The 27,033-nt window shown below is 38.6% G+C and overlaps 1 protein-coding gene across 2 annotated transcripts; it reads right to left on the reverse strand.

Annotated features, from left to right (window-relative positions):
* LOC118348699 (translocon at the outer membrane of chloroplasts 64-like) lies at positions 1-26,532 on the reverse strand. 2 transcript variants are annotated; one of them, XM_035690827.1, is made up of 13 exons: positions 26,146-26,532; positions 25,027-25,179; positions 24,649-24,773; positions 21,910-22,035; positions 20,904-21,086; positions 20,591-20,735; positions 4,805-4,967; positions 4,309-4,443; positions 3,925-4,125; positions 3,506-3,633; positions 3,341-3,392; positions 2,066-2,135; positions 1-473 (listed from the first exon to the last, which is right to left on the reverse strand). In XM_035690827.1, the coding sequence occupies exons 1-13, from the start codon at positions 26,346-26,348 to the stop codon at positions 391-393; spliced, it is 1,767 nt and encodes a 588-aa protein (XP_035546720.1). In that variant the 5' UTR covers positions 26,349-26,532; the 3' UTR covers positions 1-390. The 2 variants fall into 2 exon arrangements, with proteins under 2 accessions (XP_035546720.1, XP_035546721.1); XM_035690828.1 differs by lacking the exon at positions 1-473 and adding an exon at positions 2,802-2,848 and having other exon boundaries at positions 26,146-26,521.
* Positions 26,533-27,033: the final 501 nt, after the last annotated feature.

The raw sequence follows: 27,033 nt of genomic DNA on the forward strand, positions 1-27,033 counted from the left end.
TTGACAACTTAATTGGCAAAGTACACTATGAAGAAGCGTCAATTCCACAAGGTTATCTCCAAGCTATACCAACCATAAGAATTTAACCTCTCCTCAAAACTAGCAGTACATCCTGAATGCAAAATTCTAAAATAAACAAAATTGAACTATAATCCCATAATTTATATCAAGCAACAAAATAATATCAACTCCGATAAAAGAAAGAAAATGTTGTTCTTGTATTTTCCCTTTTCTCTCCGGTAGGAAAATATTCTCCCCCCTTGCTCGTAATTGTCGATGAGATTGTTGCGTGGTATGCCAACCATCAACCATTTTAAAGGATCTGCGGGTGGTCGGCAGGATGAGAACCAGTTCTTGAGCCTCCAAGAAGTTTGCTTAATCTTGCATAATCTACTGAAATAGCTTCCTTAATCTTTCAACAGATTGTGATGCTCTTTTATTTGTTGGCTCAAGGACAAGCGCATATCTAAAATCTGCAGGGTTACAACACAATCAAACAAATGACTCAAAAAATGAAACCAGGTCTAAACACGAGATGTGCCCTAGAAAATACTACCAGGTTAATAAAGCTTTTGCTTATTATTATTCTCCACAGTTCTTGGCTATTTGGTTAAATAATTCATCAGTTATCTTTGCAAATAGCATGAAGAAGTGGTGGGGCACCTAGAGAGGGAATGTGATAAGTTCCGGAAAAGAATAGTGCCTCTAGTGGATATCACTACAGTAAATATATGAATAATGGAGACGTAGCTAGTGTGAGAACAAGTATAACAAGGGAGTTTCTTATCAATATAGGTTTACATTAAGGATCAGCATCAAGTGCATATCTCTTTTTGTTTTTTGTTTTTTTTTTAATGACGGGGAATTTTTTTTTTTATGACGGGGAACCACCCCACGGAAGAGCCCTTAGGACTCACCCATCTAAACCCCCGGGTAGACTAGCACAGCAACCCTTTGCCATGGCCTCCCACTTAAATCGCAGTTTGATCGCAGGGGGAATCGAACCTATGACATGGGACTCATGCACACAAGTTCATCATCAAGTGCATATCTCTTCGGATGGATAATAAATGGACCTACTCCATCATCAAGGATGAAGTTCCTCAGTGTATGCCTTTGAAGGATGATATTGCGCTGGTTGATGATACTAGAGTGGGAGTCAACTCCATATGGGAAATTTGGAGATATACTTTAGATTCTAGAATCTAGAGGTTCTAGGTTTAAGTAGGGGACCAAAACTGAATATGGGAAGTACAAGTTTAACAAAAATTTTAATAGTGAGAGATATTAAAAAGGGATAGTCTAGAGACACCAAAGGGGGATTACTTTTGGCATCTTGGACCAAAAAATCACAGGGATGTGATATGGAGGATGTTGCTCATCGAATACCCCGAGTTAAGGAGAAAATTATATAGGGCGGCTATAAGGCAAGCTATGTTTTATGGTACAGAATGTTAGGCAGCTAAAAGCAACACGTACATAAAGTAACTAGATCGACAAATGTTTTTCTTTTTTCTTTTTGACAAGTAACAGGATTGAGGAATGTTAAAATGAGTAGGCAGGATTACTAGGAAAGATATAATAGGAATAATTTAATTTGTCCAGAGGTAGAGTCGGGTCCTATTGAGGAAAAGGGGAGGGAAACTTGTTTAAGATTGTTAGGATTTAATCATTTGCCATGGAGACTGTTCAATGCACTGGAATAAACAGTGATTTTATTCAAATTGAAAGAGTGAAACCGGCTCAAATAACATAGGCAGAAGTAGTGGATTAAGATATATTAACTAGAGAGGCAATAGGGAGCATGGTTTTATATACAACAGAATGATGAAAAACACTACATGTGAGCAACTCTGATTATTGATGAGGATCTAAAACCAACCCAGAACTGAATTAACTTAGTTGAGTATCATCTCCAGCTTAAGATTCTCTACAAGTACTATAACATTCCTAATAGGACCACTTGGCAGACTTCGTGTCGTCAATAACTAAGGAGCAAATAATGAGACATTACTCTACTATAAACCATTTAGGAAACACCAAATCAAAAAAAAAAAGTAATTACCTTCAATTGCTTCCTTATAATAGCCGAGCATCTCTCTTGCTGTGGCTCTACGTAAATAGGCCTTTACATTCTGAAGAAAAAGTAGAAAACAATTATTTTAGCATACCAAAATGACGAGCAATCAGAAAATGGAAATCTAGGGAATATGCAGAACTTGGCCAGACTATGTAGACAAATTTTGGAAGTAGAAACCCTCATAGAGTCATCATTTCAGTAGTCAATGTTGTGCCTTTTTTTTATCCTGCAATAACCTACCTGAGCACCTTAGAAACACTATCATGTCCACTTCATTTTGTCCTAGGGTAATCAAGAAGAAAATACAGATCCAATTTACAACGTATGATAAATCTCCACTAGATAGACAACTATACTGTCTCCAGGCATGGCATGTCGTAAACAGCAGGAAACAGCAAGACAGTGTTTTTAAGTATCCTCATGATATGCCCCACAGAAGAAAAAACGACATTCAAGATATCTTTATGAACCAATAACAACTACAGTTGCAGACATGAAAATTTTTTACTGTTGCTGATCTCTTCCCCCATCCTGTCCTACTCCATGTAAATGCTACCTTGAATCTGGAAGCTTGAGTTTGATTTAACTCTCTAAGCATCAGTTCTACACCTGAATTTTCATTTGATATTTTTTCTTTTTATATCGGTAAACAAGTTCACTTGAAAATTTGAGGCAACATGGCGCCAATTCATGGAAGCATGATCTAGATTACGGCCCTTACCATGCAACGCCAGGTGTGGGATGTAGAAAACAGCAAGAATCACCACGCTTTAGGCAAAACACACAAGGCATGCATGTTATTATAACATCATACAGTGCATATAAATATACCATAAAACTTTTAGAGGAACAAATGTGAAAGAACAAGAATAGGACTCTTAAAAGTCCTGTCCACCACGCACCACAACTCTTACAAATATGACTTGCTTTTGGCATAGAACATGCACTAAATAACTTCACATGACCTAAACCCTGCAATTTGTATGAATTCACAGAGTACTCGTACTTCTATCATTCACTACATTATGCTTAATAATTGATTGCTGAAACAAAATAATTATAAGAGTTTTTATCAAGGGATTTTTTTCTGATAAGACAGTCAATGACAACAGCCCAAATTAGCACTAAATACAAAAGCCAGACTATATTAAGTATAAACCATTGTTGGATAGCTGGCATTGACAAATTCATTAATTTTACTACTTACATAAGTTAGACCACAACCATGCACAAAAAGACATTTCAGAAGAAAGAAGTCACCTTTTTATCAAGAGTGATAGCTTGATTACAATCTGCCTCAGCTTGGAGGTAACTATATGGGCAAAAAGAGGCTGGTCACACATTTGATAACAATGCAAGGACTGAGAAGTTCAACCCTACTTAGCAAATAAAAACGAGGAGTGCAACCCAAGAATATGATAATACCTTCCCAGTTCCAGATATGCTAATGCCCTGTTACTGTAATACGTTGCAATAGTGCCACTAAGCTTAATAGCTTCTGTATAAAAGCCAATAGCCTTCTGCCATTGCTTATCTTTGAATGCTTCATTGCCCTGATCCACAGAGCCCAATAGCATCCAATTTAGGAGAAATAAATGCACAAATCACATAAAAACAAATACTAGACCATATATTAATACAAAACACCTATGAAGGAAAATCGGGGTTGAAGAGCCAGGTCATTCATAACACTACTTAGCACATCTAGCACTACTGGTCAAACTCTACAAGTTTATTAAAATGAATTCCAAAGAGTTAAATGAGAACCATGCCCTAGATAGAGCTGAGTGGCCTAAAAGGATACATGTAGCCGCCCTAATTGAGTTGAGTTACCCATCCTTTACCTTTTCTTTAGCAATCTCAGCAGACTGCTCCTTGCTGATAACATTTTTTGATACTTTAGATTTGGAAGCAATGTCAACCTGCTCCTGGAGAGATGTATACATGGTATGGACGGTATCTAGTAAAAAGCGGTCACCCCCATGCCTGGCTATGAAGGATACTGAAATAGGGCACTTGTTGTGAAATCCTAGAGGTATTGTGACCTGAAAAGAGACAGAACAGAGATTTTTTTTTTATAAGTGAGACATAGAACAGAGATGATATTTAAGCAGTACACATCTCTGTATAAGGAAAACCTAACAAACAGCAAGCAGTTAATTTTCGATACTGAGGATTCAAGACACAAGAAATTACTGTGTTAGGCCTTTTCAGAGAGAGAGAGTCACCTGACAGCAACCTGATACGCTAGCAATACTCAACAAACTACATGCACGGCTCTGGTAGCTCTCGGATAAGATCTCCTTCCCACCAATTTTTGGAGGAGGATCAGCAATGGTAGGGATCACCAGAATTCCATCATCCTAAACAAAATTTCAAATACAAATCAGGTACGATTAAAAAGTGATCATGGAAAAAACTACAAAGCAGTACCTACAAAAGTAATATGCTAAGTTACAAAGCAGTACCCAAGAAGCCATTACTTTGTTACAGAATGAATCAATTGAGTTAAAACAAACAACACTTCAATCGGTGCAGTGCCAACCACCACCATAAAGGGTTCATAAGTTATAACTATAGCCAGCCTTTTTCTTCTTGAAAGCAATATAGATTGGAACTTCATGAATAGAGACTAAAAAGTTGCTACAGATCTTATATTCTCTGCAACATGTATAACTTGAATCAGAGACCAAAACAAACCGTTAAACTTCCATATGGCATTACCTTCAAAAGATACTGGATAGCTGAACGCATTTCATCCCTGATAGATCTGTAGATAACTGTATCCAGTATCTCCAGTGTTTCATATATTTGAGCTGAGATGGCAGGATCTAAAACAGGTTTAACCAAACTAATCCATTCCGCATGATTTTGTTTGAACTCATGTCTGCATTAGGAAGGGTTGAGATGAAACACATTCTCCAGGATAAGTGCAAATATAAAGAAAATGAACTAATTGAGGGGAGAAAAGGCATAACAAACAATAACACAGCAACAATAGATATTACAGAATAAATACTAGAAGTATGGCACATTGCATCTATCCAAACCCATCAGCCACAGCAAGAAGGCATCCACTAATATCTGGAATCAACGGACAACAAACAATTGCCTCTCGACTGAGGACAATTGAATGTTCACGGAAAAAAACAATCAGTACAAAGGAAAACATATAATTGGACCAAGATCAAGCCATCATGAAAATCTTTCATTCATATGAAAGACTTGTGACTAGATTCTGGTATGCCAAAATCACGGTGCAAAAAACTTTCACCGCTGTTGTAAACTAACAATGAGGTGAGCTTGCCAAAGGCTGACGGTATAACGTCATTACTTACACATGCAAATATAGCTTCATCCAAACTGGTTTCAGAGATGAAGTTTTTTAATGCTTAAAGGATCTACCTTTTTTTTTATAAGTAATGCTTAAAAGGATCTACCTTCCCAAGAAGTTAAAATCATCTCAATCTTTTTCCCTTTATTTTGTTCCTTAGTAGGGGGACAGACACTAGGGCCCACTTGCAACTGAAAATGGTTACAGTTGGATTCTGTACTGCGCTCATCTAGCAGGAGAATATAGGCACTTATTTCCCTAGCACTACTAAATGCTTCCTACAAGCTCGTTGTAATAGATAACTTACTTTTTTTACATCAGTAAGATCATTTTTCTTAGTGATCAAAGATGCATTATCAATTTTTTTTTATAAGTAAACGATTGTATTAATGATGATAGGCATAGTCCAAGTACATAAAATTGTATACAAGAGATAAGACATATCTAGGTCGTAGCAATAGAAACAAGAAAGTCATGAAAATCAAGGCTATTAAATTATGGCCCATAGGAATAGAGTTCTAAAAAATAAAGATCTAAGTTCCGCTAATGAACACTCCTTGTCTTCAAACGTCCGGTCGTTTCGCTCCTGCCACAGGTACCACATAATACAGATAGGTACCATCTTCCACAAGGCTTTGATTTGTGGAATACCTCCTGAATGTGTCCAGCTGGCCAAAAACTCAACCACTGTGGCAGGCATTACCCAAGCTAACTCTACTCGGCCAAACACTTCATTCCATAGCGCTCTAGCAATCTCGCAATGTAGTAAGAGGTGATCTACACTCTCGCTGGATTTCTTACACATGAAGCACCAATCTAACATAATCACCATTCTCTTCCTCAGGTTATCTGTTGTCAAAATCTTACCTAGGGACGTTGTCCAAGTAAAGAATGCCACCTTGGGAGGTGCCTTATTCTACCAAATCCTTCGCCATGGAAACTGATTGTTTGGCAAGGGTGTGAGGGACTTGTAGAAGGATCGAACCGAGAATGTACCCTTACCTGGGGATACCCACCACAACGTATCAACTTGCTGTCTACTCAGCTTTGCAGAATACAATAGGCTAAAACAGTCCTGGAAGCTGCCAACTTCTCAATCTTGTGTCGCCCTACTGAAAGTGATGCTCCATTGGACTTGCTCTCCCAATAACACCATGAGATCAGCCACTGAAGCTTCTTGAGCACATGAAATCCAGAAAACTGAAGGAAATGAGTCCTTTAGGGCATTATTTCCACACCATATGCCACTCCAAAATTTAATTCTAGAGCCCGCTCCCAACATCAGTTTGGTATGGCGAATAAAAACCCCCCACCCTCATCTAATGTGCTTCCAAACTCCCACTCCATATGCCCCACTCACCTCTCTGTACACCAGCCCCCCCACAAACTACCATATTTGCAATCAACTACCGACTTCCATAGGGCCTCCGGTTCCATATTATATCTCCACAACCATTTCCCAAGTAAGGCCCAATTGAAAATTCTCATATTTCTAATTCTCAATCCACCAGAGGAGATTGGAGTGCATACCTTGTCCCAACTGACTGATCCAGGCCACCACACTAGCTGAAATTGGGAAAAGAAACAAGAAATATGTTGGTAAGTTAGAAAGAGTACTATTGATTAAGGTAATTCGGCCACCTTTCGACAAGTACTGCCACTTCCACCCTACCAATCTACATTCTATCTTCTCGATCACTATATCCCATATTGATATAGCCGTTGAGGCATCCCCCAAAGGAAGTCCAAGGTAATCCACGGGGAGAGAAGAAACCTTACATCCAAGCATACTGCCCAATTGTCGAATGTTGCTAACACTACCAACTGGCACTAACTCTGATTTATCAAAGTTCACTTTCAAACCTGACGCTGCTTCAAAACATAATAGAAGTGCCCTTAGGGCCCAAAGTTGGTTTTGGTCTACATCACAAAATACTAGTGTGTCATCTGCAAACAATAAGGGAGAGATGTTAATAATACCCCTATTGGGGTCACCAACCGAGAAGCCTACCACAAAGCCATTCATAACCAAAGCCATTCATAACCAAAGCCGATAACATCCTGCTAAGTGCCTCCATAATAATGACGAAGAGGAATGGGGACAACGGATCCCCTTGTCTTAGGCCTCGCGAACTGCCAAAAAAACCAACTGGACTTCCATTTATCAAAACTAAGAATCTTGTCTTTGAAATGCACCATTTGATCGACAAACACCATCTCTCCCCAAATCCGCACCTCCCTAGTAAGTAAAGTATAAAGTCCCAATTTACGTGATCATAGGCTTTCTCCATATCCAGCTTACATAGGATCCCTGTGGAACCAGATTTGAGTCTGCTATCCAGGCATTCATTGGCAATAAGAACTGAGTCCAAAATTTGCCTACCCCTTACAAATGCATTTTGTGGTTTCATAATGATCTTCCCCAATACCTCCCCTAAGCGATTTGCAAGCACCTTGAAGATGATCTTGTACACCTCATTGACAAGGCTAATGGGCCTAAAATCCTTTACCTTTGATGCCCAATCTTCTTAGGAATCAATGCAATAAAAGTGGCATTTAGACTTTTCTCAAATTGTCCAACTAAAAACAGCTCTTAAAACACCTTTATTAGAGCCTCCTTCGCTACCTCCCAACATGTTTAGAAGAATCCCATAAAATAGTTGTCCGGACCTGATGCTTTGTCTTTGACTATTCTTCTTACCACACCATAAACCTCTGCCTCCTCAAAAGGCCTCTCTAACCGAGAGGCATTCTACGGGCCTCCACCCCTCTTGCTCTGTAAGTAAGTGTTCAAAGAAATCAGCAACATGCTCCCGAATCACGGGAGCCTCCATACAATCCTCACCATTGATATTTAGCATCTCAATGGTATTAGTTCTAAAATGAGTTAGCTACTCTATGAAAGAACTTCGTACTTCGATTCCCTTATTTCAACCACAATGCTCTTAATTTTTTGCACCAAGAGATCTCCTCTAAAGAGATTACCCTCTCTAATTGTGAAACCAACTTTGTCTTCCTAGATATCTCATCTGATGAAAGAACCCTATCCTCGTATATCCTCTCTAACTCCTCTAACATGGTTTTCTTACATTCCCTTATGTCTCCAAAGGATTGAGTATTCCAAAGCTTTAAATCGTGCTTTAAAGCTTTTAATTTACCAGCAAGGATGAAACTAAGGGTGCCATGGTGCCATGAAACTGGTATGAGGACCACCACTGCCTTACCCTATCCACAAAGCCTTTAGTTTTCAGCCACATATTTCGAACTTAAAATACCAACGCCCTCCTTGGATACCACCACAATCCAGCAGGATGGGGAAATGGTCTGGACAAATGCGAAGCAACCTCTTTTGACAAACATCCGGATAATGCATTTCCCATTCCGGTGAGACTAAGAATCTGTCTAATCGAGACCAAGTCTGAGTATTAGACTACGTGAAAGTATCTCCCATGAGAGGAAGGTCCACCAGTTTCAAGTCGAAAATACGCTCTGAAAATTCTGTCATTGCTGGTCGCAGCCTACTATCTCCAGAACGTTCGCTTGGGAACCTTATAACATTCAAATCACCACCTAAGCACTAGGGAATGTCCCATCAGCTATATACTCCAGCTAATTCTTCCCATAATAATCTTCTGGTACTATCTAAGTTCGTCCCATATATACCTGCAAAAGCCCATAAGAAATTATCTTCCACACTCTTAAAGGAACATGCCACTGTATACTCCCCTGTGAAGTCCTCCATTTTCTCCACCACCCTTCTATCCCACATAACTAAAACTCCTCCCGAAGCCCCACTCAATGCAAAATACACCCAATCCACAAATGGACAGCTCCAAATACTCCTCACAATTCTTCTTGGAATAGATTTCAACTTGGTTTCTTGTAAGCATACTATGTCCGCCTTCCACTCACGAAGCAAATTTCTTATACAAAGACGCTTATTGACCTCATTAAGCCCGCGGACATTCCAGAACACAATTTTGGGCTTCATATATAGAAGATATTATCCCCTTCCCTTTGGACCTATCTTGGCTTGAGTTGCCCTCATAATTCAACGACCACGTAAGTCTCTTTAGCTCTCTCTGTTTCTTAGACCCATATTTCTTAAGCTAAATGTGACTCACCTCTATGGCAGTAAGTAAAGCCATAAACTGATCCTCAAAGCCCTCATACTCCATCCCCACACAATGTTGAATTTCCTTCACCTTTACCAGAACCCAATCAGACACACTAGACTCTTTCGGTAACATGTAGTTCAGGGGTAAGGGCTCCCCCTCTCTAGTAACCCACTATGACTCCAACGGCATCCCCATCGCCTCCTCCTTGAAGAGGTTTCTACACTCCCACTCAGAATAGCCTTGCATCGGAATAAGCATTTTTGGTGGCCCATTAAAATCTCCCTCGTCACTTCCAGAGAGGAGAAAAGCATCATCTTGGGATTTCCTTGCTGCCCGTGTCTCGATATGCTCTTCAGGCTGCTGTATAGCCTCCGCCGGAAGGGATAGAGCTTCCTTGCTGTTCGTCGGCAGCGTCTAGCCACAATATGTCAGAGTCTCAACACACGGAGGTAGAGAAAAGTCCAGCTCTCTTTTGGGATCTATTGTCATCGGCTCCTCCACCATCGCCAGTACCCTCTGGGCCTCCGTCGAGCGTTCCTCAGCTGGTTGCAGGGCTCTCAACAACGTTTTCGGCGAGGATGCGAGGCTCCCGCCGGTAAGGGGCAGTGGATCACACCCACACGGGCTGGGCCACGAGTTTCTCCTTTCCCGCATTGTGCCCCACGGGTTGAGGCCCAGACAATTGACCCACACCCACACGAGCTGCTCTGTCACAGCGCACTTGCTGGGTCCAACGACTTCCAGGCCCAAGCCCTTTTTACATTGCCAACTTCTTCCTAATGTTTCTACAGCTTCCTCGTCACCCATGCCAACGGTAGGCCCACGTCTTTCTAGGCCCAAATTCTCCTTTATCCTCTTCGCACCGTATCAACCAAACTACTTTACACTAAAGGCCTACCAACTATGCCTTGACGTCCATCAATGTACCAAGTACGTTCCCCCCTGCCATGTTGATAGTAGGCCTGCCATTGCCACCCTGCCACTGTGCAGTACTAGGAAGTCTACCAGCACCATCTTTGTTGCCCTTTCTTGTAGCAGCACCTCTCTGAGCTTCCATGCCGTTGTCCCCTTTTCTTGTTTCACGGGGTTGCTCCGGCATCAACGCCTCCATGTAGGAGCATGTTTGCAACTAAATCACCATCACCGATGGCCTTCTATAGGTGCTTCTCCCTTCGTAAATAAACTCCCACAGGCCTCCCCCATCCTTCTCCAACCATTGCCTTCCTTTTCTTCAGGTATGAAGAAAAAGTTTTGCCTACCACCACTACCGTATTCCACCAACGCCATGTAACAGCCTCAAACATTGGTGCATCGTTGCACTATGAAGTTGCGGTTGCCTTCCCTGACTGTGGTGTAAAAATCCTTTTTTTCTCCCTTCAGACAGTCTTCCAATGCCTTAGCCAACCATTGCACCGTAGATAACCCCAGTGTCAACTTAGTCATCACCTTCCAGCTTCTCTCTATGATAAGCAAGAAACCTCTATCTTTCTCAAGTGAAAAAACTTTTGATTCTATCACTAAATCTTTAGAGAACCCCATCCTAATCACACCACCACCTCAAGACTCGGTCTTAAACCCGCCGTCACAGACCACCCAACCTCATCAGAGAGAAAAGTGGTTGTTTTCCATCTTCTGATTTTGGTTGTACGGAGAGAAAATGTTGTCTGATATATGGTTGATGCATTATCATAACAGAGTATACATCAAATACACCTAATTAGAAGAGTAAATGATTTCAAATAAAATTAGAGAGTAAATAGATGAAGAAAATCCTGGAAGTTAAAGACAAAGAAACATAGGCTGTTATCCAAAGGAAAAAAAAAAGGTCGAGGCCCTCTGCATTCTTTGTGGTGTCTTCAAAACTTCAATCATTTATTTCTCTCCATATGCACCACATCGAAGAGATCGAGATTATGTTCAATAGGACATCATAATGATGACTAACAAAGAGGTCTAGCATGCCAACCAGATCTACCACCCGTCTAAGTATCACCTAGTATAGGGACCATATTGGCCGGATAGTGAGTAGCTTCAATGGCTGTAAACAAGGCCATTAGCGCCACTTCAAATATCTCACACAATATCCCCTCAAAAGTCTCAAATTCTTTCAACTTCTGCAATACCTAGTCTGAAGTGCCTGGATCAGACCCAACCATGATAGACAACTCTTGCCCCATTACAAAATTCTTCTTGTCTACCCAAATTTGGTTAGAAAGGGGACAATGCTCAATCCCTAGGGACACCTTCTCCCCTTGTCCCCTTCTAACCATAGTTTTTAATTCCATTCCATTCTGGCCAGAATTTTTCATTTCAGTGTAGTACCCAGTACACTATACCTCCTCATTCCGTTTCATTTGAAATTCCGGCCCATTTTAGCCATTCTGGTCAAATTCCAGTCGGAATTGGCATTCTGGGTCCTATTCCGTTCCGGACTATTTTAATGGAAATTTTGTAATTTTCTTGAGTTTAGATGGCATTTTTGTAAATTTTAAATCTAGATGGTATTTAATTATTTCTAAAATCTAAAAGGTATTTATATAATTTCAATTTTTATATAACTTTAAATATGTCCCTTCATTCTCTCTTTTTTTAAATATCATTATTTTTAATAATTTCTTTGCTCTTTTAAATTTTTTTCTTTGTTTTTTTCTCTCAACTAACATTTGTGATTTTTTTAATATTATCTTTTGACACTAATAGCTCTGCTTTTTTTAATGTTTTCAATGTATATTCATTTTATAAATAGTTAATTCTTCCATATATATATATATATATATATATATACACACACACACACACACACACACATATATGATGCACACTTACATATACATATATTTATTCTACTAGTTATTAGCTTATATATACTTATAAATATATGTATATGTAGTTAATCCCGAAACGGTACATGGAAACACACCGGTACCGAAATATTCTATTACAGTGTTTAACTGGAATGATCACCAAAACGGAATTTAAAACATTGCTTCTAACACCAAAAACCAACTACCCAACTCTTCTACCCCTCCAAGTCCTTCCCTTGCTACCAAACCCCCACGACAAGTAACATTGATCCACCTCTCAGAAAACCCATCGGTTACCTCCCAGACCCCTTTTCTGGACAATTCAGAAAATGGAATGCAAAGGACAAGCATTGAGTGTGAATCAGACACCAATACACGGAGGATTGATCTCTTGGTTTGGTGCACTGGTTTTGAGACCACCACTATTTTTTGGGTCCTGCAATGCACCACCATTACACAGAATTGAGATTTTGCTTCAGTGTCAATCCACTTCTCCCAACGTGGGGTGGCTTTGCTTCAACAATCTGGGCAACCTAACTCTCCAGCTTGATGTCTTCAAAGACAGTGGTCAAAGCTTCACTATCCTTCGATAGTTCTTTATGTGCACCACCAGGCTATGATTTCAAGTTTTGCTGCCTTGCCGCATCGAGACCCAAAGATGAAGTCAATGACTCGATTCATCTTAGGCTACCATTGAAAGGAAGCTGTTGAACCGAGCCGGGTTTCTTTACAACCAACAAGCCTACTCTTTTAAGATTCACACTAGGCAGAGTTGGGTTATTAATAACCCACATTCCTTTCCCTTCATAATTCTCTGCTTTTTTTTCCCTGGGCTGGTGGGCTTTGATTACACCCACTTCTGTGTGATTTAAGAGGAGACCTAGCTCTACATTGCTTTTTTACTAGACTAGACCTCGAATGACCCAGAGCATAGTTCTACATTCACAAGCCCAAAGCCACCCACATCACTATTCATCTTCTTTGTACCTACCACATCCCTCAACATACATTCCATTTGTAACTTAATTGTAAAGAGGGCTCTGCATATACAACCCTCAACACTACCGACAATAATTTCAAAAGTCCCTGCAATGGATTTTCGCAACTGTGCAACAGACGAATTTGCAGCTATCCGTCCTCAATCCTTTTGTATTTCACATTTCCTTCCACCATGATTATCGATATACCCTCATTGCTTAGACTAGTTGTTGAGAATTTTCCTGATTCTGAAACCACCTTTGCGTATGACTTGAAAGTGTCATTATTGTGCTTAGTGATCACCACACCATTTTCACCAATAGAGGACCACCCATCCCAGGTGCCATGGTACATGCCTAAGTTACCAGCTAAGAGACTAGGACCTATTGTTGAGCATTTTTTTATGACGAGGAATCCCAGAGATTGTGCATTGCATTAAAGAAAACAAACTTTGTGCAGCTAACGTTTCCACACAGCCCATCCATTTTCTTACCATATGACAATGAAACCTTGCAACCCACCTCCCCATACTCTGCTAGAGATGGGTGCCCTTGAGCATTAGAGCACCATTGAGCTAGATAGCCTTTATTTCCAACATGAGAGGTTTTACGGTCTGTTTTGGAACACAACTGTTTTCGGATATTCTCATACTACTTCACTACTATTCACAAAATATTCACTACCATTCACAAACTATTCACTATTATTTCAATTTCACTACTATTCTCACTTTTTTTGATAAGCAATAAGAAACTTTTTTTATTGGTACCGAGTGTCCGAGAACAACGTCCCGACTAATCCCGGGGTGCACAAACCCTCAACAAGGAGTTTCTCGCAAGTGCACCTCGGGTAATTCAAGGGAAAAATCTCTCAGTCCGATGGCTCCTAAAGATTGTTTGCACCCAAGGAAATTTGAACCTTAGACCTGAGGGGAGCATTCCCTCAAGTCCAAGGCCTTTACCACTTGAACCAACCCCTAGGGGCATATTCCCAAGAATAGGCAAAGCCTAAGTACACATGACGTATACAAAGGAAAAACCTACATCTTTCTAATAACAAAAGCAAAATCTAAAACAAGTTCTGAAAGTTAACATCTTCCATTACAAGAGTTTTAGCCCACAAACACAAAGTACTAAAGAAAAAATCCCTAAGTTCTCCCATCAAACATTCTTTGTCTTCAAAACATCTCTCATTCCTTTCAAGCCATAGACACCACATGAGACATGAAGGGATCATCTTCCAAAGCAGCATACTTTCTTCCCTTTAATCCATACCACCCTGCCAATAGAACCACCACTTCCTTGGGCATCACCCAAAGTAAACCTCTACGATTAAAAACCTCATTCCACAAAAACATGGCCACTTCACAGTGAAGAAATAGATGATTAACAGATTTCCATCCTTCTTGCACATGACACACCAATCAGCAATATACATACCTCTCCTCCTAAGATTATCAGTTGTCAAAACTTTGCCAAGGGATACCACCCAACTGAAAAAAGCCACCTTGGAAGGACCTTCACTCTACAAATATTTTTCCAAGGGAACTCACAGCTCCTGTGACAAGTTAATATGTTGTAATAAGAAGAAACCGAGAACTTAGAATTTCCTGCATGAACCCACAGCATGTTGTCCTCCCTTCCTAGCATCACCTTCGAACAATAAAATCTTTCCAAAAAAGTAGTAACATCATCCACTTCCCCATCATTGGCATCCCTAATAAAGTTAACATTCCACTGAATATTATTATCAATACATGAGAAAGAATGTTCCACAGCTGCAGATTGATCCCTTGCAATCCTAAAAAGAGAGGGAAAATCCGACTTAAGCATAGAATCCTCACACCAAATGTTATGCCAAAAAAGAATCATCTTCCCATCTCCCACCTTCAATTTAATATGATTAGAGAAATCCCCCCAACCTTTTCTAATGAACTTCCACAAACTCACCCCATATGCACCTCTAACTTCTTTTGAGCACCAACCTCCCAAAAAACTTCCATATTTTACTTCAATGACATTTTTCCATAAGGCATTTCTTTCCAAGTGATATCCACAAAGTCATATCCCAAGTAGTGCTCTATTAAACAATCTCAAGTTTTTTATCCCCAACCCACCACAATTAATTGGTTGACAAACTTTTTTCCAACTAACCAAATGGAACTTTTTTTCTTCTCCTTTTCCACCCCACAAAAAATTCCAATATAAACTCTCAATTCTTCTTTCTACCCTTGCCGGCAATGGGAGAAGAGATAAAAAAATAAGTAGGAAGATTAGACAAAGTACTTTTTATCAATGTTAATCTTCCCGACAAGTAAATCATTTTCCAACCAGCTAACTTCTTTTCAATTTTCTCAATCACCCCATCCCAAATAGTAACTGATTTATGTGAAGCCCCTAATGGAAGACCGAGATATCGCATAGGAAGTGAAGAAATTCTGCAACCCAATATATTGGCCAAGTCTAAAATATTCTGAATGGTACCCACAGGAACAATTTCAGATTTAGATAAATTAACTTTTAACTCCGAGACAGCTTCAAAACACAGCAGAAGTGCCCCTAAAGCATGAAGATGATCAGAAATGGGCACACTAAATATCAATGTATCATCAGCAAATAATAAGTGAGAGACTTTTAAACTATTCCGGGCCTCATCACCCACCACAAAGCTTGACAAAAAATTACCATCCACCGCCTTCTCAATCATTCTACTCAAAGCATCCATAAGCATAACAAAAAGGAAGGGAGAAATGGGATCACCTTGCCTCAAACCACGAAAGCTATTAAAGAATCCAACCAAAGAACCATTCACCAAAATTAAAAATCTCGACGTCAAAACACAATGCTTATCCACAAACACCATTTATCACCAAAACCATATCTCCTAAGCAAATAGAAAAGGTATTCCCAGCAAACATGGTCGTAAGCCTTTTCCATATCCAATTTAATCAAAATACCAGCTTTCTCCAATTTAATTCTACTCTCCAAATATTCATTTGCAATTAAAACAGAATCTAAAATTTGTCTCCCCCCGACAAAAGCATTTTGAGATTGCCCAATAATCCTCTCCATCACACTGCTCAAGCGGTTGGCCAGCACATTTGAAATGATTTTATACACTCCATTCACCAAACTAATAGGCCGAAAATCTCTCATCTCCACAGCCCCTACCTTTGTCGGAATGAGTGCAATTAAAGTCACATTAAAACTCTTCTCAAACCTCATGAATGAATGAAATTCAGCAAACACCTTCATGATATCTACTCATACAATGTCCCGGCATGCTTGAAAAAATGCCAAAGAGAACCCATATGGGCCCGAAGCCTTATCCCTATCCATACCGCTAACCACATTAAGGACTTCTTCTTCTTCAAACTCTCTCTCCAACCATTCAACTTCAAGTTGATCTATAGAATCGAAGCATAGTCCGTCCAGCTTTGGTCGCCATGAAAAATCTTCCGAAAACAGCTTCTCATAAAAATTCACTATGTGAGCCTTAATATCTTCTTGATCCATAATAAGTCAATCCCCATCTCAAAGGACCTCAATCGTATTATTTCTTCTATGAGAGTTAGCCATTTGATGAAAAACTTTAGTCCATCTATCACCTTCCTTCAAACACAACACCCTAGATTTTTTTCCTCAAAGAAATTTCCTCCATTAACGCAATATTTTCCAATTCAGAAACCACCCCTATTTTTTTTTTCCTATATTCCCCTGAAAAAAACCCCTTGCACCTCCTTTTCCTCCAAACCTCTCAACTCTTCCAAAAGACTCTTTCTTTTGCTGTCCAAATTCCCAAACTCCTCATCATCCCATCTCTTTAAATATTTTTTAAGAGCTTTCAATTTTCCAACCAAAACAAAACTTGGAGTACCTGAAAGATTATACAAAGACCACCATCTTCTCACCCTATCCACAAATCCCTCATCCTTCAGCCACATATTTTCAAATTTAAAATAACTACGCCCACCCTCAATTCCACCACAATCCAACATAATAGGATAATGATCAGAACACAATCTCGGCAATAATTTCTGCCTCAAACCAGAAAAATGAGCCTCCTAAGAGGGCAAGACCAGAAACCTGTCCAGCCTTGAACAAGTCCTTCCATTAGTCCGCGTATAATCTCCTCCCACCAAACGTAAATCAATCAGATTTAACTCAAAGATTAAAGCCTCGTTTGTTTTCGCAGATGAGATAAGATGAAAGTTAAAAGTTGAATAAAATATTGTTATAATATATTTTTTTAATATTATTTTTGTTTTTGAATTTGAAAAAGTTGAATTGTTTATTTTATTTTGTGTAGGAATTTGAGAAAGTTATAATGATTATACGAGATGAATTGAGAGAGGTTGTGAAAACAAACGAGGCCTAAATCTGAAAAAGCATTCATTGCATGCGAAGTGTGAATCCCCCACTCTTTCACTAGGAAAGAGAGTAAGATTAAAGTCCCCGCCAAAACACCAAGGTAAATTCCACCAACCACATAAATCCGACATTTCATCCCATAGGATACTCCTACTATCCACATTCGGACCATACACTCCAGCAAATGCCCATTCAAACCCATCCTCTATACACTTGAAATGACACGCCACCAAGAATTCCCCCCATAATGATCCCCATCAACTCCCAAAGCCCCTTTTGACACTAACTCAACCCATCCCACACTATTACAATTCCACAAACTATGAACAATAGCTTGATTTACTTTTTTCAACTTTGTTTCTTGATTACATATAACATCCACCCTCCATTTTTTAAACCAGTTTTTCACCCGAAGACGCTTATGAAGATCGTTAGGTCCCCTAACGTTTCATGGCCGCTAAAGTAGCTAAAGTGGTGATAAATCCTACCAGCAAAATAGGTCCTATAGAAAGTCCATCTATTCCCAATCTCCAGTAGAAATAAAAATAAAAAAATTGATCCATTTATAATCCTCTGTCAGTTGCATTAATGGATCATCCAATTGGAAATGATAATAGAATGCATAAGTTATTAGAAGGAATTCTATGGTACATATAAATATAGTGTACCACCTAACCCTAATGTTCCATGAAATAATCTCAGGCTTCATCTATGAACTGTCACAACCCTTTCCTTTCCTTTGTTTCTAGAAACACTTCCTTCCCAGTATAGTTGACCGAGCACGACAACCTCTTCAATTCTCTCTTCTTTTTTAAGGCGGATCTAGCCACCAAAGGTTGACCAGCCTCAATAGCAATCAAGAGAACTCTAAACTGTTCCTTAAATCCATCACAATACACCCACACAATCCTTTATCTCATCCACCTTTCTCATCACCCAATCAAAAGATTTTGGATTCCACTCTATACCAGGGAATATGGAACATAAAGGTTCAGGAGAAGACTCCTCTCCAAATTCACTTGAAACTCCAATCTCTTCATCCTCATTCTCTGTACTATTGCTAATAACCATTTACATCTCAAAAATATTATTCTGAGAACAAATGGCCCCATCCTCCAACATTCCAACAGTGTTATTGACCTGGTTCCTCGTCCCCTCTTTCCCAACTTCCCCTTCCACCATCACTGCCCCTTCCTCCCTTACTTCCCCTTCCTTACTCACCTGAGAACACTAAACACATTACTCAACACCTCCTGACCTCTGCTTAAAATTGAGGAAAATTGAATTTTCTCTCTCATCTGAGAACTTCCCTACATCGGGGACCCCCCAGAACTCACCTATGTCGAGCCTTTCTGTAAAGAAGAATCCCCTAAAAGATTCGATCTAAGGCTTCCTTGCATATTGTCGCAAACCAGACTCAAAGATCTCCCCTGAGATGACGTTGCCACCATGCCATTCCTTGTCGGAAAACACTCTGACGGATCATCTCCCGTCGTCGCTCCATTCTATGAAGACAAACAACCCATAGGCGCCGTTGAGCAACTAGGCTGATCGTCCTTCTCCTCTATCGGGCGAGAATGACTCGGAATCACCTTCACCACCGTGTCATTCCTTGCCAGAAAGCACCCTGAAGGATCGCCTCCCGCCGTCGCTCCTTTCTGGGCCTCTAACAAGCCCATTTCATTTGCCTTCTTCACTCGACCCAATCTTCTCCTCCACTGGTTTCTCATTTAATTCAAGGGCCCTCATCTTTTGGCCCAAGCCCATCACAAGACCAAACCCTCCATCAACCTTGTTCAGCATAAAATCAATCTTATCCTTCCATCCCATTATTCAGATCGTAAATGCCAAAGAGACCCTTCCACTTCCCCAATTTTTTCCAACACCTCCTAATTCCTTCCAATTACTTCACCAAATTTATTTCACCAGAGTTCTATCCCACCTTCCTTCCTCCTTCCATCTTCCGGCAAGGTTACCTCCTTCCTGCTCTTAGAACCACCAAATCTCTCTGCAACTTGAACAGGTTTCATTAATGCTGCCACATAAGAAGCTCATCCAGCCTTTTTGTCACCACCATACAAAGAAGTAGCAGCCACCATATTACTACTAGAATCTTTAACAGCATACCTAGCCTTGAACATACCTCTATCAACGTGTGTTGACCACAATAGAGGAGGCCCCAACCATATCTCTCAGGTATCTCACAAAACTAGCCCATCCGCAACCTCTCCGCCCTTGAGGGATTACTAAATTCCTTTACCCTTACGTGTACCATACACCATCATCTTCAAAAACCTGCCATATTGATTATGGCCCCCCTACAACATAAAAACTTTGTCTCCCTCCCTTCTTGTCTGATAATCTACCATCTTACCAAATTTCTTCAAACAATCTTCCATCTCCTTTGCATACCAATCAACCATACCATCAGATAAGTATAAAGATAAAGAATATTTCCTACCCTTTTCTACAATGTAGAATACTAACACCTTAGCTTCTATACGTAAACTCTGATCCATCTCTAAGATAACAACAAACCACACAAGGAACACAACCAAGCCAAGGTAGGAGAAAAACACACAGGAAGATTAGAAATCATTCCTAGCAGAAACCACTGGAAATGGGAATTGGAAAGGTTACTATTCTCACTACTATTCATAGATCATCTGAGATACTCTTAGTATCCAAACGGAGCCTTAATGAATTTCATTTTTCCCTCTAACTAAAAGCAAGCTTCCAAGGTGGCCAACAACCATTCTACACTAATTTTTCCCAAAGTCTCTCTCTCTCTCTCTGTGAAACGAATGGGCTAAGAAAATAACAAATTAGAAAGAGTCATATGTGACATAGAAAGAAATATCCAACTCTTTTTGAACCCACAAAAATTTCTCTGTATGCAAGCTAACCTTTGAAGAAATTGCATAACATTTGCAATCAAACTTGTTGAAGAAGTTTTGAATTCACCATTTGATTTCTTGCTTTGAAACTCTTTCAAACTTGGGACTTTAGACTTGAGATAGCCCTCAACATTTTCATGCTTCAATAATTGTCCTAAAGAAGTTTAATGAGGCATCATTAAGCATAATTCCAACATAAAAAGTAGACAGTTTTTGACAAAAGGGATAATTAGAAGGCAATAGCAGTAATGATAATGATAAGAGCAGCAGCACCAAGAAGAAGAAGAATAGACGCTTAGGGGAGCATAGCAAATTGACATACTTCCAAAAAGCTTCTCAGTAGATTTGATGACCACCTGAGCAACTCTGTCAACAGGAATCTTTAACTGTTGAAAGCAATCATCTGCAATTATAATTTGTCTGGGACTGCGTTGAACTGCATATGGAAGTTGCAGCAGCACATGGCCAACACGACGAAGGATATTAGGATCCTTAGCAAACCATCCTGACAAAGAGATTGCATAAGATAACTACAATAAAATTATATAAGGGATCTAGAATGCATGTCGATGGCTTTCTAACTGCAGAAATCAAGTTTCCAACCAATGACCAATACAAAAGGCAATCAGTTACATGACATCCTGACCCAGTGAGGGTGAGAAATGATTGTTGAAACCAAAAATCCAGCCAAGGCATGGTGACTGCATATTGCATCACATGTAATGACTCTGTAATGCAAGACCATCAATTATCTACATGAACTTCTTACAATTACTTTTAAACTAAGATTTCAAAGAGAGTCACTGAGAAGTTTGCAGTATATGAGTTTCAGAGAAGTTAGGGACACATGCACACAAAAACTTGGTGACCAGCTATAAATGCTGCACAAAATGGCATGCAAGCTTTTGGTCTCTAAATCCACTAAAAGAAACTATGACAGTAGCACAATTAATCACTCGTGGCATTTCACGGAAACTTAAAATAATAACAACTTATCAAATTTTTTTGATAATGTGGAACCACCCCAAGGCAGGGTCCTTCGGACCATCCCTAGGTTATAAGCCTTGGATTCACAACCCCACCCACTAGAAGATAGCAATTATGAACTTATAGAAAATATAAACACCGTGGCAAATTAAAAATGGAAAAATAAAAGGGCGAATAATCATTACGGCAATTAATACTCTTATCAACCCTTTTTTCTGACAACCTGTAAACCAGAAAATAGAAACACGATATATATCTCCTTAAGCTTGCCCAGGCAGTCATAGAGACATTACAACATATATCTGCATTAAGGTAGCAAACAGAATTGCAGCCATACATACCAATTGTATCAAGGCTTGTTGAAATAGGTATAATACCCACGTGAGAAACAGCCCCATGTGAGGGTCGGAATCCTAGAATGCCACAAAATGCAGCAGGTATTCTCACCCCACCAACAGTATCAACACCTGCCATATACTGTTAGTAAGAAAGGCTTAATCATAGATTAAAACAATTAGCTTGCTCAAGGATTTAAAATATGATCAAGCATCACAACAGTTCTATCAACAATTTTTAAACAGATGTAATAACATAAAGAATGCTACAGGAAGTGAAACATTAGCAGTTGAGAGGTATACAAGAGAAATACCTAAAAAAAAAAAAAAAAAAGCAAAATACTAAAGCCTAAAATCCAATTTAATTTTCCCAGCCGCTGTCCATACAAAGAAGCTAACTCTTGGGAGAGACCTGTGCTGCCATATACTTTCAACTAAATGGAGTGTTCCACTGCTGGATGTAGTAGTGATAATAGAATTTAACCTCAATTTGAAAGAATACAAGAGGTTGAGAAGATAAGAGATGGAATCCACCTCCAAAACCATCCTGGTCTGATGAAGAAGATACTCCATTGTGCCATTAGTATCCTGGTTTAGTTCAGCCACTGACACCCCCCTGCAGAAGGAGATTCTAAACAAATCTCATCAAACTGCATTTAGAGCCTAGTCCCCACATCACACATCATGCACAAAATCTATGGATCTGTCTCTCATCTAAAAACTAATGGTGATAGACCAGCATTCTATGTGCAAGAAAAGCGGGGAAAACGATAGACCATCTAATCCTTCACTGTTAAGTGGCATGGGCCTTGAAGGCATCAATCTTCCATCTTTTCGGGATTGAATGGGTGATGCTCCAACAGGTAATTGAGTTAATGGAAATATGGGGCAGTGACCGGGAGGTAATCTGAGCACAAATGTATGGAGGATGGCTCCTTAGTGCTTGATGTGGAGTAATGGGAACAAATGCAGCTCCCTCAATTTTGAAGACTACGAGTGACAGTTATCTTAGTTAAAATATCATTGCTTAAATCTTTGTATGAGTATTCAGTCGCCCACAACAATTCTAGTTCTTCCTCCTTCGTAGATTTTTTGGATTCTTGTTCTCATTCTTATCTTAAATAGGTGTTCTCCAATGTATACCCCCCAGTGTAATTGAGCTATGCCCCTAGCATTCTTTAATGAATATCGATACCTTTACTTATCCAAAAACTTATTTAAGGACTCCAAAAAGGGAACTGCATGCAAAAATTCATTAAACACCGAAAACGTGTTCAAAATTTAATTTCTATATTGAAAATACAGATTCCCAGCACTAAGCGTCACTTGATCAAAGTATAAATGACATTGCTGGTGCATTCATTCTCACTTGGGAAGATTGACAACATCATGCAATAATGTGATGAAAAAATTCCAGTATAAACTATAGCATGGTAGATTAGCTTCATGACACTCATTGCTTAAACTAGATATATCTGGATATGCTGCAAATTGAACCCAAATTAGGTTTATTTAAAATTATACCTCCATTCAACAAGTGCATTAACATTAAAGGTAAATGATACTTCTGTCCCAGAGAGTAAAATATCCTATTTCCATTATCAACACACACAATACAAATTTTAAATCCACTAAAGTTGTCATCGGTGTGGATCAAGTCGAAGTAAGCATATATATGTTCTGTAGAAAATCTAAATCATTTCCCAGTAAATCCAGTAACTTAGCATTGGCAATCGTACAATTTTAATCAAAAGTACAACTTTTCTTCATTAAGTTCCATTACGCTAACCAATACAGAGAAAAATATTTGCAGAAACACATCCCAAAACTGAATTTCAAGGATAGATATATATAAAATAAAAAATAAATAAATAAATAAAACCTACCACTTAATATTATCTAGTAGTCCCCGGTTCGAGCCCAGGCTCAGACATCTTGATTTCTTTGTTTACTTATCAAAAAAAAATATTATCTAGTATATTTCTTCAAGATACAATTTAACTTCTCAGTGTTGCTCACCTTTCAGCAAATTGGAACAATAATAATCTTGGCATTTTATGTTTCACACTTAATACTGAATTCTTCTATTGTTTGATTTCATTTTTATTGGAAAAATAAATTTTACTTACTAAAAGTCCTGGGGTACAGAACACACAGTGACTCTTTAAAAATCATGAATAGGTATTTTAGTTATTTTTTTTATAAGTATAGGTATTTTAGTTGTTTACGCATAATTAAAAGTTGGGCCTTCGTAAACAGAATTTCTGGTCATCACAACCAGCTAAAGACTACGGAAAGAACAAAAACAAAAAAACTACATTAATAACAACACAAGGCTAGCTCCACCAATAAATATACTCAGAAGCAGTGTAATAAGTCTTCACACTTCATCTTTTTTTTATATAGGTAAAGTAAAATAAAATTTTATTGATTCAAGTAAATAGGTGTTGCCCAAAGGAAGTATACAAAAGAAAACACCTAGTTACAAGTTAGGAACTAGACGTCTCACACTTCATATTTATAGTGAGTAGTAAAAGAATTCTAAGATGCCAAGAAAAGGAAATGGAAACCAAAAACAACAAAACATGCAAAGAATGAACCCAATTGCCTTAACTATCAATCAAACAGAAAATTTTAACCCGAAGAGCCTTTTAGCGATTTCGCTAGCATCAGCAATGTATATGTTGATACTAAAAAGATTTAAGAGAACAGCAATAAGCTGTTGAAAGTTGGTCAGATGCTCACCCAATGAGAAGTCAACAAGATTAGCAGCCACAGCCACAGCAGCTCCACTAGAGGATCCACCTGGCAGTCTTCCAGATGCAGCAGGATTTTCGGGTGTACCATAATGCTTATTTTCTCCACTAATACTGAAAATAAGACGTGCCAAAATAAAAATGACATTATTAAATCAAAACAACAGCTAGAAGGGAAAAACTAAAAAACAAAAAATAAACAAAGATAACAAGTGGAACATGCATATCTTCATCCATGGCAAACTATACTCTTAAGCAAAATAAAATTTTAGTAAGTCCAAATAGATGTTTATTACAAACACAGGACGTATCAACAATGTCCAACCCAATGTGAAATTGCAACAAATTAAGTACTAGACAGATATACCCATAAGCTAGTTCGTCCACAACAGTTTTTCCAATGCAAGTGGCACCTCCTTCGACAAGAGTAGTAACCACGGGAGATGTCCAAGAAGCTTTTTCATGTGTCTTCACCCAGTCCGGATGACCAAATCCAGTCTCATGCCCATCTATGTCAAATCTGAACATTTTAATAAATGAATAAAAAAATAGAAATCAGAGATCAGGAGTGCAACTCCAATAATGTGGTCACTGAGCCAAGGTATGTGACAGTGAAAAAAAAGCAATGAGCATCTCTTTTACTCTCAGCAACCAAAAAAAAAACTTTAAACCAAAAGAATTACTAGCCCAATTAACAGCATCTTGCGCAGGACTGATAATAACTTGTTTAATTGATCCAAAGAAAAAAAAAATCTTCTTTCTCAATTTATAAGATGTTCACAAGTCCTTTTTTCGGAGATATAAAAAAAAAAAGGCTCCTTTCAGGCTTTTACCACGCTAGAGGACTCTCTAGAAGTTTAAATTGAGGATATCACTATACCTCCACATAATGCTAAATCAATTGAAACATGCACAGTTTCAAAATCCATAATATTCAAAAATCACATAGAGCAAAACGGACAATATCAATCAAGATAGGTACCTTGAAATAATGAGAATAGGAAACCTGTGAGGGAAAGACTAAAATAATACTTGCTTTTCAGTCTTTTGGAACTTAAAGCACAACCACCGTGTCTTCCAAACTCAACCCAATAAAATAAAAAATAAAAAATTAATTGCCAGGCCCAGTTGGAAGTTGATTGATTCAAATGAAAGATTTAACATACCAAAAGACAATCTTAAATTACTCCATACTCTTTGATTAGTTCAAACAACAGTAACATAAAACAACAAAAATTCAATACTTTGTTCCTCTTTTTCCTTCCCCCCCAAATCTTCTCAGTAACCAAGCAGAACAGTGAAGTCAAAAAGAATCCTTAATCTAGATAACCCTTCCCCACCCAGAAACAGCATAAACCACAAGCACCTCCTTACTATATACTTCCAACCCCGAAATCTAATCGAGAAGCAAACGGAAAAATAGAGACAGAAAAAACAACAACAACAACGATCAAAACAATATAGATTTGAAGTAAACGAGGTTTACACGTCGGAAACAGCGAAGGTGAGGCCAGTGAGGGGGTGGGGTGCTTTCGGCGGAGGAGGTGGAGGAGGCGGAAGCAGCTGAAACTTCTCGATAAACGCGCCAAAGTCCTCCCTTACCGCTTTCCTGAGCTTTCTCGTGACAAGTAAAATTCCAGCCAAGCCCAATCCCAGCAGCACCCACAGATTGGCCGAATGAGAGGCCATGTGTGCTGGAATTCGGATGAGTATTCTCAGAACCCTATAATTGAATTGCCGACGGAGACCGAGTGTTTTAGGAAGAGAGAGAGAGATGGATAGGAGGGAGCGGATAATACAGAGAGGATCGGAGGAGAAGAGTACCAAACCGAGTTGGCGTCCTTTGGTTAGCAGCTGTGAGATAAATGATATGTTTGATGGAGAATTGATTAAAATATTATTATAATATAAATTTATAATATTATTTTTATTTTAAAATTTAAAAAAATTAAACTATTTATTATATTTTTTTTTATAAAAATTTAATAAAATTATAATAATTATATAAGATGATATAATTTAATTTTATTTAACCAAATCAATCTAAATTAGTTAAATGTTACTACAGTAGCAACGTGTGGTAAATATCATTTTGTTTTATTTTTGAATTAAAAATAATATTTATAATCGAGTGCTACGTATTTTTTTAAAAAAAATAAATAAATATAAGATTTATATTATAAAAAATTAATTTTTTAATTAATAATTTTATGTACAGTTATTTTTATATACTTTTTGCACATTTCATTAATGTGATTAGTTGTATTATTTTTTAATATAAAATAATTATTTTAATTAATTATATTAGTGAAGTGTTCAAGAAGTACACAAAAATAATTATATGTAGCATAACTCTTTTTAATAATAGATTTTA

This window comes from Juglans regia, chromosome 6 (genome assembly GCF_001411555.2).
Source record: "Juglans regia cultivar Chandler chromosome 6, Walnut 2.0, whole genome shotgun sequence".
Lineage (NCBI taxonomy): Eukaryota > Viridiplantae > Streptophyta > Magnoliopsida > Fagales > Juglandaceae > Juglans > Juglans regia.